This window comes from Xiphophorus couchianus, chromosome 14 (genome assembly GCF_001444195.1).
Source record: "Xiphophorus couchianus chromosome 14, X_couchianus-1.0, whole genome shotgun sequence".
Taxonomy (NCBI): domain Eukaryota; kingdom Metazoa; phylum Chordata; class Actinopteri; order Cyprinodontiformes; family Poeciliidae; genus Xiphophorus; species Xiphophorus couchianus.
The window spans coordinates 7,565,323-7,580,167 of record NC_040241.1 but is presented as its reverse complement, the minus strand read 5'-3'; the positions used below and the strand labels follow the sequence as shown (position 1 = coordinate 7,580,167).

General features: G+C 38.4%; 1 protein-coding gene and 1 long non-coding RNA gene across 5 annotated transcripts in view; one reads left to right on the top strand and one right to left on the bottom strand.

The window, feature by feature from the left end:
* The first annotated feature begins 931 nt into the window (after positions 1-931).
* The window catches only part of clcn5b (chloride channel, voltage-sensitive 5b), a 30,440-nt gene continuing 16,526 nt past the window's right edge, over positions 932-14,845 (top strand). Inside the window, exons 1-2 of one of the 4 annotated variants that reach the window (XM_028038851.1) lie at positions 932-1,796; positions 2,327-2,473. In XM_028038851.1, the coding sequence (XP_027894652.1) occupies positions 2,338-2,473 (136 nt within the window). In that variant the 5' untranslated portion in view covers positions 932-1,796; positions 2,327-2,337. Of the gene's footprint in view, positions 1,839-2,049; positions 2,236-2,326; positions 2,474-10,267; positions 10,394-14,845 lie in introns of those variants that run through there. The other 3 variants (XM_028038852.1, XM_028038850.1, XM_028038853.1) reach the window with 3 other exon arrangements.
* On the bottom strand, positions 1,284-2,055 carry LOC114157714 (uncharacterized). Its single transcript, XR_003598233.1, has 2 exons — positions 1,957-2,055; positions 1,284-1,835 (listed from the first exon to the last, which is right to left on the bottom strand). It is a non-coding gene; the product is annotated as an uncharacterized LOC114157714 (long non-coding RNA).

The window sequence follows — 14,845 nt, the reverse complement described above, 5'->3', positions numbered from 1 at the left end:
ATTGATTTTGAATTTCTTTAGTCTGAGCCTTGACGTTCTCGTTTTTGTAGCCTAATTGATGTTATGAGGCGGATTCTGTTTGCTTTCTTTATTGACAGTAATCAGGCCTGGTTGTGACTAGCGAAAATCAACCCCAACTTTCCAAAATCTCAGGTTTTTGAGATTCAACAACTTATGATCTAAGGTGGCTTGTTCACAGAACTATAAAACTGTCAAACAAGAAACGAGGGACAAAATGATGAGGAAGTGTTCCTTGTTTCTCAGTTTGATCATGATAATCCTGTTTGGTTTAGACTTTTTATAAGACTTACCGCCAAAAGGAAAGTTTTCCTAGGAATGGACCGTTTTGTGTGTGATTGGGTTTATAGTAAGAAAGAAGACATCAATGACTAAATCAATGCTTTAAGGCCTCAAAGGTGAAACAGTTGGAAACTTGAAGCTACTTTCTGCATAAAACTGAGCACGGAGGACCTGGATAGTTCAGTGAGTGGCCACAAGGTGGCGCCCTCTAACCACTGTGAAATAGAACATGGACGCATAGTCCTAAAGATTCATTTAATGATTTTAAGCATGGCTGCAGCTCCTATGGTACAGTTGAGCTTTTGTGCTTTATGAGAAAACTACGACTTGCCTCAATCAGTTTGACACTACAATTCATATACACAGTTTTCTCTTTTTGTCCTGCATACATTTCTTAAATAACATTTGACCTGCAAATCTATCAAATGAAGATCAATGAAGAAATTGGCTGATTATATATATATATATATTTTTTTTTACCTTTTAAATATTAATTTATATGCATGTAAATTAATATTTACACATATTACGCGCCACGTAATTTATAGGTTAAAATTACTAGCTTTATGCATTTAAGGAATTCAATACAAGATACCAAAAAACATTTTTTATTTAATTTATTTTAGTATTTTTCGGTCTCCAGTTTTTGAGAAACATAAAAAGAAGAACTAGAGTACTCAGATAAAATTCCACTTTTCAAATTCGTTTGATGATCAAAGCATTTTCTGGATTAATTTAGTAACAGATTTATAATTTATAATCGACCCGAACTGTAAGATTTTAGGAAAACATCGAGGACTGATTAGTAAAACTGCTCCACTGACCCATTTAAAAACGCCATACACACATCAAAAGGAAAAGCAGTGACTCTTCACTCGACTAGTTGTCCTAGTATTTAGATATTTAGTATTTTCTTATCAAGTGCAAAAGTGTAACCGGAAATAAACATCCTCATGCCTCGAAAATAAAATTGACAGTTTAACTTTTTTAGAAAAGAAAGAAAAAGATTTAGATTCACATTCCCAAGACACGAATAAATCTGTAAGAACACACCTCTGATATTGACTATATGATTGTAAAATGTGTGATGTATGTTGTGATTGAAAAGCAGATTCGACAGTTTTGAGATTTGAAGGACAAAACCGGAAGTTGTAGTCGTGTGTCGCTTACGTGACACTTAGCTTACATGTTGCAGTTTAAGTGGCAAAAAAAAACAAAAAAAAAACGGGTAAATACAGAAAAATACAGTCAGGTCCAATGTGTCGTGTTCGGGTAGATAAACCATATCAAAACGCGCTCGCTTCGTGTTTACGCGCCGTGTGAAAGCCGAGGTTTGTCCGCTGTGGAGGATGACGCAGGATTTTATCCTCAAGTTTACTGCTGTCGACATAAGCAGCTCCAGCTGAAGGAGGAGGAGGAGGAGAGGGGAGAGCGGCGGGACAAATCCCAGTCACAAGACTTCTTCACTGCCGCTTTTTTCCAGTCGAAGGCTCAAAGTAAGGCCAAAACTTTTCCCCTTCTTCTACTTTTCCCATCTGGTAAGAACAGAAACAACACAGTAAGTTAGCCTGTGTGTGTTTGGGGTGGAGGAGAGGGTATGAGAATTTGCTCGTCGGCAGCAAAGCGCGTATTAAAGCCCCGGCTAATATAACCCACCGGGTCTGCTGGTGAGCGCTGGGCGCAAGTTCTGCCAGCCGAACCGCAAAGATGCGACAGAAAAAGTGAGCGGAAGTGGTTGCAGAACTTCCCTTTAACTAGAACTGTAGTCACGTCTGGATGAGAGGAGCGGATATGCAGTGGGTCTTTAAAACACGCTCCTCGTTTTGAACGCGGTTCTGGGTGGAATAAACGCGCTGGCACCCCGCTGACTTTCAGAACCAATGTTCCAGTTTTTGTCGAGCTTGTATCGAAATTATGCCCTCGCCGTGGACAGAGGTAATCAGCTGAAGTTAGAGAAAGGAGGAGACGCTGGAAGTTCAATGCTTCATTTTTAATTGTGTGTGTGTGTGTGTGTGTTGTGAAACAGCCCCCGGACTTATGGAGAACCCCGGCTACAGCAGCGGCTTCGACGGCCTCCATCACCCCAGCGACGACGACGATGACGAGATGGTGGACATCGCGGGAGCCACGCTGGACTTTTCGGCCACGGATGACGTCCCCCCGCTCAGCTCAGGTAACCTGCACGCACATGCGGGGTCACCACTGTAAAGGTGTCGACCATTGACCGAGGTCTGGTATTATTTTGGGTCCTGGCTGACTCAGACTGACTCACGCCTGACTTTATTCAGTCCACTGGCAGCTCTAGATGTGGGAATCTTTCATTTTAGCCAACAAGTTTCAGCTCAACATGCAAATAATCACGTAGCTCAGGTTGCCTAAAGTAACCCCAGAAAGTTTACTATTAATGCTTAAAACTCTCTCCAGGGAATCATGAAGTCCGTGGGTTGGGTTCATATTGATATAGACATACTGATATAGATCATATAAAATCTGAAAAGTTGCAATATGCATTTGTATTCAGCCCCTGTGTGGTAATGTTTCATTGAAACCGCTGCAGTTTGTCTTTGTCCGTTTTGTTTCCAAAGTAGCTCAAACGAGCTTGGTCACATTGCGTCTATAGTGTCTGTGTTTGGCAACGTTTAAGTATTTTCCCAAATAATCAGTATGATTTAAGTCTGGAAAGTTCCTCCACCTTGTTTATTCTCGTCGTTTCTCTCCGGTTCAACAGCATCTCGAGAGAGATTTGAAATTTGTGCTCCTAAACTTTGTAATGGTTTACCTTTTAGATGTACGGACGGCTGAGACTGTCGAGACTTTTTAAATCTTTCCTCGAAAGACCCATTTTTATTCTTTGGTGTTTGAGTTTCTTTTATGCTCACAGTTATGGAGTATATTTGTATTTTTGTTTTAGCCGTTCTTTTAAATGCGTCGCTCCACCCGCACCGCCTTCATTTTTGCCTTATTTATTTGTTTACTCGTTTGCATCATACTAGTGCATCTGAATCCTGATTAAATCTCATTGAAGTTTGCGATTGCAGCGTGAGAGGACGTGAAAAAGTCCTCTCTCTTTTTCACATCAATGGTGCCTTGAATACTCTTGCAAGGCACCATTGATCAGCGCTCTAGCTTCAATCATAGGGAAGTGTGTAAAGAAATCATGCTCTTTTTTTTTCCCCCTCCTCCCCAATGTTGCCCGGTTACTGATGATGTCATCGTCAGATAATTAAGTTCCTGTTGCCTTGTGATGTCGTAAGAAGGCGACGTGAATAGATAAAATGAGATTTAATTACGACTGGATGTTTTGACTGGCATGGAAAGTTTCGGTCGTCTTTGTTTCTGAACCCGAGCTGCTGCGGTTTCTGTTTAACTGGGGCCCTTTAAGAGCCTAAAATGCTAAAATAAACCAGCTGCTAAATAAATATCATGCATATATGTATGATACATTTCATAAAAAGGTGCCCTTAATAATAAACAAATGTGGTGTGTCTGAATGGTGAGCAGGAGCTATTTATTCCTCTGCACATCAGAGCTGCCCGGTTACTGGTGACCTCACCGTGCCGCTAACTCAAACAGAATAAAACGCGCGTCAGCAGGAAGGAAGTCTGGAGAACGTCTTAACTCAACAGTGAGCTGCTCCTGCTGTGTCAGCTGAAGGAAAGGAAAGGTGCTTCGCCTCACTTTTAAACGGAACTTTCTTTTGTAAGTTAGGGAGTCTGTGAATTTACAGTCGGGAGCTCAGAGTGTCCGGTCGAAGTTGTAGGAGGAAAACTGGAGGAGTTTTTTTTTTTTTTGCTTTGTTTTGCTTCTTTATCAACATTTATCACATTCTTCTTAGTGATAAACTTCTATCAGCTGGTTAGAAACAGGGGGTGGAGCAATATCCCACTCATTGCCCCCTTTCTGGATTGTGGATTAGTTGTAATCTCTGTCACCTACAGCTTTGAGTCCGGTTGACTCAATCCCACAGCTTGTTTTCGTATCAAGCTGTGGGATTATTAGAAGAGTTGTGACTCATGCTGGCCTCAGTCATGCAGAGTTAACTGGAAATTTGAGAAGACTTCTTTGACTTGTACGCTGAACAAGTTTTTGTCTCCGTTCAAATGAACCCAAAGCTTGTTTTGAAATTCTTGAGGTTTTAGTCCGACTCTCACTTCTTCTTTTTTTTTTCCCTCTTGAGGTTTTGGTGCAAGTTGTGGGACTCTGTTGCCGTCTTCTTTTAAGAAAGTCCTAAGTGACTCTGTCTACATGTCCACATGCTGGTAATAAGGAACATTTGTTACATTGTAGTAATCAAACTGCCTGACATGTAACTGTATTTACCTGAGAACTCCGTTTCTCCCTCTGCTTCGCCGTTATTTGTGTTGCAATAGTGACCCCTACTGGCGAATTACTGACACATTTAGGAAACGATGACAAGATACCGTATATCTTCAGCCAAAATCAACTAACCTCCAAAATATAACATAAGGAGCAGAGAAAACACCAACGCAATATATATTTGAATAAACTGAATTATTTGAATAAATAGACTGACATAGCCCATGTTTCTCATCAGTAAGAAACAGATGAGTAATAAATTTAAATGATTTTAAGTTAGTTTGTTTAGAAGTGAAAGAGGGTGCACTTTCTGTTTCCACAGTGATCTTGAGTAATTATAAATCTATGTACATGAGGAGTAAGTACACATAAGTACAGCACCTCTGGCACCATCATGTTTTCTTTTGGAGTGATTCTCCTCTTTCCTCTCTCTTCCTTCTCCAGCTCTTTTTGGCATAGACGTTCAGACTCAACTAGATTGATGGGCAGCGCCAGCGCTCCAGCCTTTTCAGGACTTTCCAAAAATTCCTGGAGTGCACCAGACGTTCTCTGGGTCACTCCAGGACCCGCTCTTTGAGGCTTTCCCAAAGCCCTCACATCCCCCCTATTATGTTTTCTTGATGGTAGGGTAGTCCTCGCCTTGCCAAGATGAAAAACGTCTGCACCAGTTCAGAGATCGTAGCGTCTTCTAAATGTTTTCTCAGTATGGGTCTCTCCTTACCGCTAGCCTGGCTCACCTCCACGTCCCTGTCATGGAAATAAAACCCACAGATTGATGCTGTCATCACTCTGTCTGAACCAGGAGATGGTTTTAAAAAGGTGCTGCTCTGCGCCTGGTTTTAGCCACACATGTTGCATGAAATATATCACTGGGTTGATTTTTTTTCTTCTTCTCTTTTTCTCATCTCATCTGAGAGTTTTGATTCTTTGCTATGAGTTATTAGGAGGCTCAGTTGGCAAACTCAAAGCATTCTGTTTTTTGCAGCGTGTCCACGGATCCTTAAAAAGTCTTTAATTCATTCATCTAAAATTAAAGCCCTAAAATGCCTTAAATTCATCACAGAAAACGTAAGTTAGCCTTAAATTCACTGTGGGAGGACAATTAAATATCATGTATTCTACGTAGGTGTTTTTTCTTGCGGGACTTTTCTATGCGGCGAAAGTGTTGAGTCACTGCGTTCTGTGACTCAAAGCAGCTGCTTAACAATCTGCTAATACTTACTTGCTACTAGTTAGCAAGCGAACAAACAATCTATTAGCAGCTTGCACAGGACTCATTAGCTGCTAGCATTTGGCTCTCTAGCTAACTAGCTAGCAAATGCACAAACAAGCCACAAGCATCTAACATATTTTTGATTTGACTTCTTTATTTAAAACTGATTTTTAAAAGCAAGAGAACAAGCAATCAGTAGGACAGAGAAAAACAAATCCATACATAACCAAGAACAAAATAATTTGTTTACCACTTCTTTTCTGTTGGAAAAGGAGTGGGACACTTATTTAATCCTACCCCTTGTCTCAGTTGGCTCATTACCAATATGGCTCATTAGCAGCTAACATATGACTTTCTAGCTAGCTAGCAAGCAAACCAGTCATTAGCAGCTGGAATATGGGCCATTTGTAGCTGGCATATGGGTCTCTAGCTAGCTAGCTAGCTAGCAAGCACACAAACAAGCCATTAGCAGCTAGCATATAAATTTGGTAGCAAGCAAGCAAACAAACCATTAGCAGCTAGAATATGGCTCTTTTGCAGACAAGCATATGGCTTCCTTGCTAGCTAGCTAGCAAACACACAAACAAGCCATTAGCAGCTAGCAAAAAGCTCTTTAGCAAAAGCTGCTGCCAAGAGCCACAAAATAATTCCCAGAGATTCCAACGTTTTGGTCCCCTGCATTTCTTTTGAACATCTCTGTCATGGTATAGACCTTAAATTTGACTTATCATGATCTCAGAAAGGTCTTAAAGTCTTAAATTTGAGTTGGTGAAACCTGCATAAACCCTGCTATGTTTTTAATACTTAAAATGCTTCCATATGAGCATTCAACAACAAATGGTTTCTGCTAATTTAATTACTAGTGACCAGAAATTGAATTGCTAAGAGTTTCATTCTTGGTTTGTAAAAAAAGAAAAAGGTATTTAGACATTCTGATGGACGCTTTCACTCCTTAAGTAGTGAGGAGGGCCTTTTTCCTCTTTTAATTAACTGATTTTCCAGTATGCTTTTATCTTTCTCTTTTTACTGCTCTCAATCTTGACTGTGTAAATGCATTTGTTGGATTTTTTACCAGTTAGTGTGTTGTTATTGCCTCTAATGACTTTATTGGTGGGCATATTGGCTTACGGTCCTTTGAGTGGTTCATATAGCAGATTGGCTTAGTCACACTATGAACTTCTTGACATGTGATAATGACTGTGATGACTGGAAGCCATAAATTGGGAAAATACTGTAAATTAGGGCAGCATGACATCAGGAAAACATGCGATTCCGATGCTGTTTTTGGACATTGTGATGACCTTTTGCTGCACATTTTTTTTTTGACTCTTTTCTCACTTTCATATTCATTACTGTGTCTTCATCCCGCTATGTCCGGCGAGGACTGTTTCTTTTAAATCTTTATCTGAATAGAAAATGATCTTATGCTCAAGAAAACACTTTAAGAGACATCGTCTGCACTGATGCCAGTTTCCTTCAATTTCCTCTGACCTTGTAAATATGATTAAAATTAAAAATGTCAGAGTAATTACAATCAATAATCCAGACATTTATGCAGCCACCGTCATTGAGGTCACCTGAAACTCATGTTCCCATGGCTATCAGACCTTAAGAGTTCAAAGTTCAAACTCTAGCTCGAACCTGTGTCTTGCTATCCTGGTTCATTTACGTGCCTCTGCTAAAGCAGTATGTGTGTTTTGGCAGAAATGCGATCCAAGAGATCGCATTGAAATCTTTCTGAACTTCAGAGAAATATTATAGAGCCTGTATACAAGCGAAGTTCCCATGATGCAAAGAAAAATATTCCCTCCCACCCCCGACCCCTCCGGTCCTCTGTGCATGTATGTAAATAATTAATGGGCAAAAAAAAGAAAGATATCTGTTCAGACCTACTTTTAAATGCATGAAATAATCCACAGTGCACTAACATAAACAAATGTTATCAAGCGCTCCCACTGGGAACAGATTGTTAAATGTTTTTGAACATTACGGGAAAGACGTCCTCTGACGTCCCGCTGAGAGGAGAATTGTTCCAGAAACTCGCGAGGGGGTTGGTTGTGGCAGAAGGGAACCTCCCAGTGAACAACAAATGTTGGACTTTTAAGTTTTACAAATGGAGGAAATTGTGGGAAAACCATTTTCAGTAGTTGTACAGTAACTTTCTGGAGCAGATCTTCTGAAGCTCTTTCCTGGTGTAGTTCCAGTTTTTGTGCGACACCATTGGCCTTTTCTCACCTTTGGTAGAATCCTACCTGTCTTTATGATAAATCATTGTTAGTAGAAAAATTAATAAAACATTTTCTCTAAATATGAAGCTATTGTGTTCCTGGTAGTTAGGCGGTTATTTTAGAAATAAAACGGTTTTGAAAATAAATCTTGCATATGCTTTCTGTAAATCAGACTATGACTGTTTAAAATTTCTATGTCTTGGAAAATAAGTAGCTATGCATAAGTCAGACTTTTGACTGATTTAAGATAATCTTTTTTATTTTTTCAAAGTTAACTCAATTCAAAATGAGTTCTAAAATATATTATTTATCCCAAAGAGGCATTTTAAATGTTGTCATAACTCATATCATCCAAGTATCTTAAGAGTCAGTGGATGGACAAGAAGGATTTTCAGTAGCAGTCAATTTTACAATGAATCTCAGTAAGCCTCTGACTGAAGACTAACAGCTAAATGCTCAATATCTGAGCAAAAGGCAAACTTGTAACTTTTCCTGGATAAGTTGTTAGCAAGCTCTGCTAATCCACCCCATTTGCTTTTGCTGCTCACCTAAATTGTTCAAAGTTATTGGAGATTTAGATTCAAAATTATTTTCAATCAACGATGAAAGGCGTTTCTGTAAGACAATAAGACCGCCATCTATCAAAAGATGATGAGACAATATAACAGGAGAATACATTTTGGGGAAAATAATTTGTTGCTGAATTTGCAAATTATTAGGAAAATTTCATGTTTGGAACAAAGTAAGTAACCAAGTATTTCAGTGGACAAAGCTGTGATCTATTGTTTATTTATTCTGGTTTTCCTGGGGCTTTAAGGAGCCTTTCTGTGGTGAGCTAACATTAATTATTTACGTTGAGAGCAGAGGTGACATCACAAAATGCATGAAAGAGAGAGACATTGAAAGCTTAAATGGACAAAGCTGAACCACTTCCTGTTTGCTGAAATGTCACTCCCCTTTTAGTACTTCTAATCTCCCCTACTCAGTAACAACGTCCACACTGAAGAGTGTTGAGATGCAAACTACTTGCTTGCGCTATGTTACAGTCACTAGTCTTTATTTATTTAATTATTGACTGTTTTTGGATGCGTCCTTATGTAAAATGATACTGGATAACAGACAGATCAAATTTTTTATTTTATTTTTTATAAGAGATTGATTTTAACAAAAAAAAAAGCAAAAATAAATAGAATATAATATAAATATATATAAACATAGTGAAACTTCAAAAATGAAACTTGATCAAAATTCTAATTTTAAAATAGGATGAAGTACTTAAGATCCACCAATTAACTGGCCAGATATTAAAATCAGCCAATTTCCCCCAGATTGGCTGAAAATATTCACTTTTAAAAAGATTTTTCTCCTCTATATACTGACTATTACATTAAAAACTAAGAACTCCCATTTTTCTTGTGTATAAATTCACCAATAAACCACGTTGTTCTTTATAAAATTCAGCTGAAAAAGTCAAGGAGATATACTTTTTTGTATTAAGTAGAATATTCTGTAATTCTTTATGTTGCGTTCAAAACTGCTACTGGTGTCTAAACATGCGCAACATTTTTTCCCCTTTTAAAATTTATCAAAATCTGAATCGGAAGGTCAGACTTACGATAAAAGTAGAATCGGTGTGATTGGTGCATTTTTACAAAACTGGTGTAATGTTGCAGTCTAATCGGGTCAGAATTGAAAGATAATCTTCAGTGTGGTGCAGTATTGTCTGGACTATATGTGTTGCTTCTGATAGCACAGTGGCTACTTTTTCATTTCAGTTTGAAACTGAGACTCTTGAGTTGTGAAGTATTTCATCCAAGATTGTTCAGATCCTTTTTAACTGTGTTCAATCATTAAACAATGAAGAACAATGAGACCTTCGGAAAACACTTAGATTCCCAGAACTGAGTGAATACCAGGCAAAGTCACCTTGACATAAAGCATCTCTGTACAACATAAACTCATCTGTTTATGCGGTCTTTCACCTTTTTAAATTCTGCAATCTCATTGTGTTCATTGTCTCAGTGTGTTTATTTCCACACTCGTCTACCTTTCAGCCTCCCCAAACATACAGTAAGCTCATTACTCAAGACCTGTAAAAAGTAGCTCAGCAAATCACCATCCACTTCCCAGACAGCTTAGCCAATCATGAGTCAGTTCCAGAGTCTTCTGGCCACAGAGGGAGGGACCTGCGGTAGGGCTTGTTCCTCAAGGAGAAGGACGATACTTCCAGTTTGACTCGACGGCTGATCCTGAGCGAGGGTGGGGGGAGTGTAACGAGAGATGGGCTGGGAGTTCTGGAGTAAGCAGCTGGATGAGGAGGAACTGGTGGCGGATGGTGAGCTAGTTATTTCTGTTGCGTCTTGGCGATGTGGCTTGAAAAGCGACATGTTTTTCCTGTTGGACCGCTTACAGATCTCGTGCCATTAAGAACAAGTTGTTGGTATTTGTTCATCACGTTCTGTTAGATCTGCCCAGTCGTCTGCTTCCTGTGTTTTAATCAGGTTTATCTTGTTCATGTGGTTCTCTCTGTTGTGCTCAAGATGCTGACTTTAACTTTTGCACAGCAGAGTTTAATCATTAAGTACATTTACCACCCGTCATATGATTTGGGTCCAGTAACTGCTTGAGGTTGCACAATAGAGAAAGGGGTCAGATGAAATCTGACTTTGGTCAAGGTTTTTTTTAATCTTTAATCTGAGTGAGGTGTTTCTGTGTACCTTTTTTTAGTCTTCGGACTGTGATTTCTCAAGGCTCTGCTGACTGTGTTGTGACTGTCATGTATGAGTTTAAAGCTGAGATAATATCCATCCTGTTCCAAGGTGGACACAACACACCTTTATTATTTTAGCTCCCAAAAATATTCCCACAAATCTTTTTCAGACACGGAGGAAACTTGTTCACTGTTGTCTTTTTTTGTGTGTTTTTCCTCAGGAGATAAACAGTATCCTAAATGTTTGAGTGTGTTGCAATAAATGTTTTCAACACAGCCACAGGCCTGTGGACGGGTACATAGCCATCGCATGCAAATATCGGGAACATTGTCATCTTCACAGAACCTAGTTTGTGCTGTCTGAGTTTTCCACTACCTTGGAAAAGCCTGGAAATGCGTCGATTAGTTTTGTACCCGGTTCCAATCTCCATGTTTTGTAAAGCTTTGACCAGCCAATGCCTATTATAGTCGACACAGACTTCAAACTTAGAACTATTTTAAGAACTGTTTTAGGGATGCACAATATATCGGCACCAACATCACTATCAGCGATATTTATTTTTTATATGGTCATCTTCCTGAAATAATGGTCTAAGTAATTTCCTTTGGCCAAGAGGTGAATTAGACAAAAAAAAAAAGACTTGGGCCATTATTTTAGGAAAGTGATGATATTAGTACCGATCCGTTGAATAAAATTGGGCTGACAGTAACAACCGATATTTATTTCAGTCTTGTTGATATTTGTTTCTAGAGGGACAGAGGTTGGTCATGTGATATGTGATATCCAAACAGTGCAGGATTGTCGGGAGTTTAACTGAACTCAATGTGTTGCAAGGGTAGGAAAAGGTCTATGATATAAAATATTGGTAAATGTCGGTTATTGGTTCTAACATCAAGTTTAAATATTGGATATCGGCCCAAATGTTCATATTGGTGCATACCTTTAAATGTTTATTTTTAGCCTTCTTACTCTGAACATTCATTAATTGATTTTATTAGCAGCAGGGGCGATGTCACACTGTGTGGTTAAGCTAGCAGTCACAGTAACACGGAGGGTTTATTATTTCAATCAAGGGTAAAATAATTAGAATGGACATTAGCACAGTTAGCATTACTGACCTTAGACGCAGTCTCTGAGTGTATTCATTTGAGATTTCCAAAAGACTACAGAGACGTCCAAATCCACCTCAAAAATATAAAACGATGCTCAGTTCAGCCTTCCTGTTATCTTCTCCAGGCTTAATTCGCTGAAAGCAAACATCTTGATTGCAGGTACAAGTTGATGTCCTATGAAAAGCGGCTAATTCTGGGTAATGACCGAAACTGGAAACCTTTTCTTTTTCCACAGCTTCTTTTATCTTTGTAACTTTTGTGGCTTCATTTTCAAACACGCCACTGTTACTCAACCTGGCTAACTTTGAGTCTATCAGTAACAACATCTATACCCAAAAGTTTTTGTTGCTAGCAACACCTGTCGGCACTCTGGCATAACGTATCTACCAACTGACAAAAAATAAAATCAGAATTAGGCGCCACGGCTAACAATGAGCTGTTTTTTGTTACATTAGTGTCTCGTCTTCCACAGTGATGCCATCAGATCAGCTTTTATTAGTGCTTTTAGCATTGTCAGCCAACTTTCTGGTTTTACCCCAGTTTTTGGAGTTCTCTGTAAGTTTTTAACTTTAAAATTCAGTTCTGAAACCGTTTTGTCGCAGCAAATTGTCCTGAACGTTGTCGGTGTTCATGTCAGCGTGGCCTCGGGGGAACATACTTCCGCTTTTACTCACTCTCATTAGTCCACTCTACAGACCAGTTTAACCTGTCAGTTCAGATGACAGCTGAAAAGCTACTTCTGTTTTTAATGCGCAGCAACATTTTTCTACACAGCTGAATTTGTGTGACATGCTGACGACTGTGTAGATAGGAGCTCTTTCACCGGCAAAGTGTGAAGGAATTCTGGATTCCAGCTGCGTTCCTGGACGGTCGGGAAATGTATTTACATTCTGAAATATGCTACAGTTCATGCTCTGTCACTGTGAAATCACCGAAATCAAATATTATTAAAGTGATTGGTTCGCCTAAGGTGCATTTATATTGTGGGTTTCGGCCAAGTTTAAGCCTGTTATATGAAGTAACTCTTAAATTGTATTCACAGTGACAGCTGAACCCTGCCTCCTCCAACTTTAACTTGTCCTCAATTCTAGTAATACAGAAATAAAAACTATTACAATTATGTTTTATCTATAATTGTTGTTTTACCCCCATAATGACCCATCTGTATGAGCTTCGAGCTGAAAGGGCCCGACTTCCTGTGTTGCTTCCTGTTTCCATTGGGTTCTGCTTTTTGATTGCGTCTGTGTGGTGAAGCAATCAATCGAACGTTAAGATTTTCTTTTGCAGCTCACTTGAATATTAATCTTTTAAAATTTGGTCTATTTTGAAATGCCATTGCAATAATAAAGACAATTGTCTGTAATATTAATATAGTGGAATAACATCATCTAATTTTGTTTTACAGAACATGCTACTCAGTAGTTTACTAGTCAATAACAAATAATGTTTTTTAAAAATGTCGCAATTCCACAATCAAAGGTGCTTCTTAGATATTTTTTTCTTTGTTGTGTAAAAACCACAGTGTCATCTACATATATCTGAACATTAACATATGTGCACTCATGTGGTTAGTTTCTAAATTTTTCTTTTAAAGTGGACCAGCTAAGGGCAGCAGATGTTTTCTAGTCCTTGTAAGGAATAGATTATATAAAAGTTTTCTTTAATTTAAAAAAAAATCCTCAAAAAGAATCTATCAGAATGCTGTTTTTTATCCAAACATTTGCTCATTGGGAGAAACACTGACAGTCGACTTCCTGCATGTAATTTTTGCCAGTGTGTACTGCACTCCCCTTCTCTTCCTCATAATTTTTCATGAGTCTGAATCCGTTTTGGTTGAAACTTTATTTGACTTCATTTGATTTGGTTGAAACTGCCAGGATAAGTTTCTGCGTTACACATTACTGGAGAAAACTACAGTAAATGGAAACAGTCGCCCTGATGAAAAGTACTGTGAACTGTATGCTGCTGGTGTCATGAAACAAAATCAAGCTCAGACATTTGCCTCCAGCTAGTATTAAACCAGATGGTTGCAATTTTAAAACAGCTGCTGTTTCTGTCACATATTGTTAAATCTAAACAATTACCAGCCACCATGTCTGTAATTACGTGTCTGTGTGGATATATATTTATATATATGCGGTTTAAAAAAAAAAGGTTTTGTAACTATCATGATGGACAAAAACAAAAAAAAGTAGAAAGTGATCTTTGAGGGCTCTGGTTTGGTTATAGAATGAGGTTCTATGAGGTACGTTATGGTAAAGTGATTTTAAGTTACAGAACAAGAGAATACTTTCTGTGAATAGAGTCACAAAGGATAGTTATGACACTTTTCCATTACATAGACTGCTTTTAAAAAAAAAATTTTTTACATTATTTTCAGGATTTCCCACTGCTGATGGAATCCCTGATCAGTACATTGTCATCAATACAATACAGATAAGAGTTATTAAATAATATACGTTTGTCAATACCTCATTAAAATCACTGCCGTGGATTTTTCCTTTTTGATTCTGTGGCTTTAAAAAAAAAAACCCACACACACACTACACCACATCAGTACCATAGATATATTTTTAGCAAAAGGCAATATGAGCCTAAAATTACTAATGAAAGTGATGAGAAAAATTCATCACTTTGTTTTCAGCTATAACTTTTTAATTGCATGCAGTCAGAGACTAGAATATTGCTCTAAAATGGCTACAATATTGTGCACAATATGGATTCCAATCCATTTTCTGAAGCTGACGTTCAAAAAAACAAAACAGTCCCAATCAGATCTTTTTGTATTTTCAAACATAATAAATTTAAGCTATACACAGCACTGTGCACTGATAAATCAACCAGCTGATAAGGGAAAACAGACAAGGAAATCTGGTCCGATTTCCTTAATTTTGGGAGATTGATCAGCGAATACTTGCATGAGAAACCAGTCTTATGTAGTCCATCGCCAACGACTTTGTCACT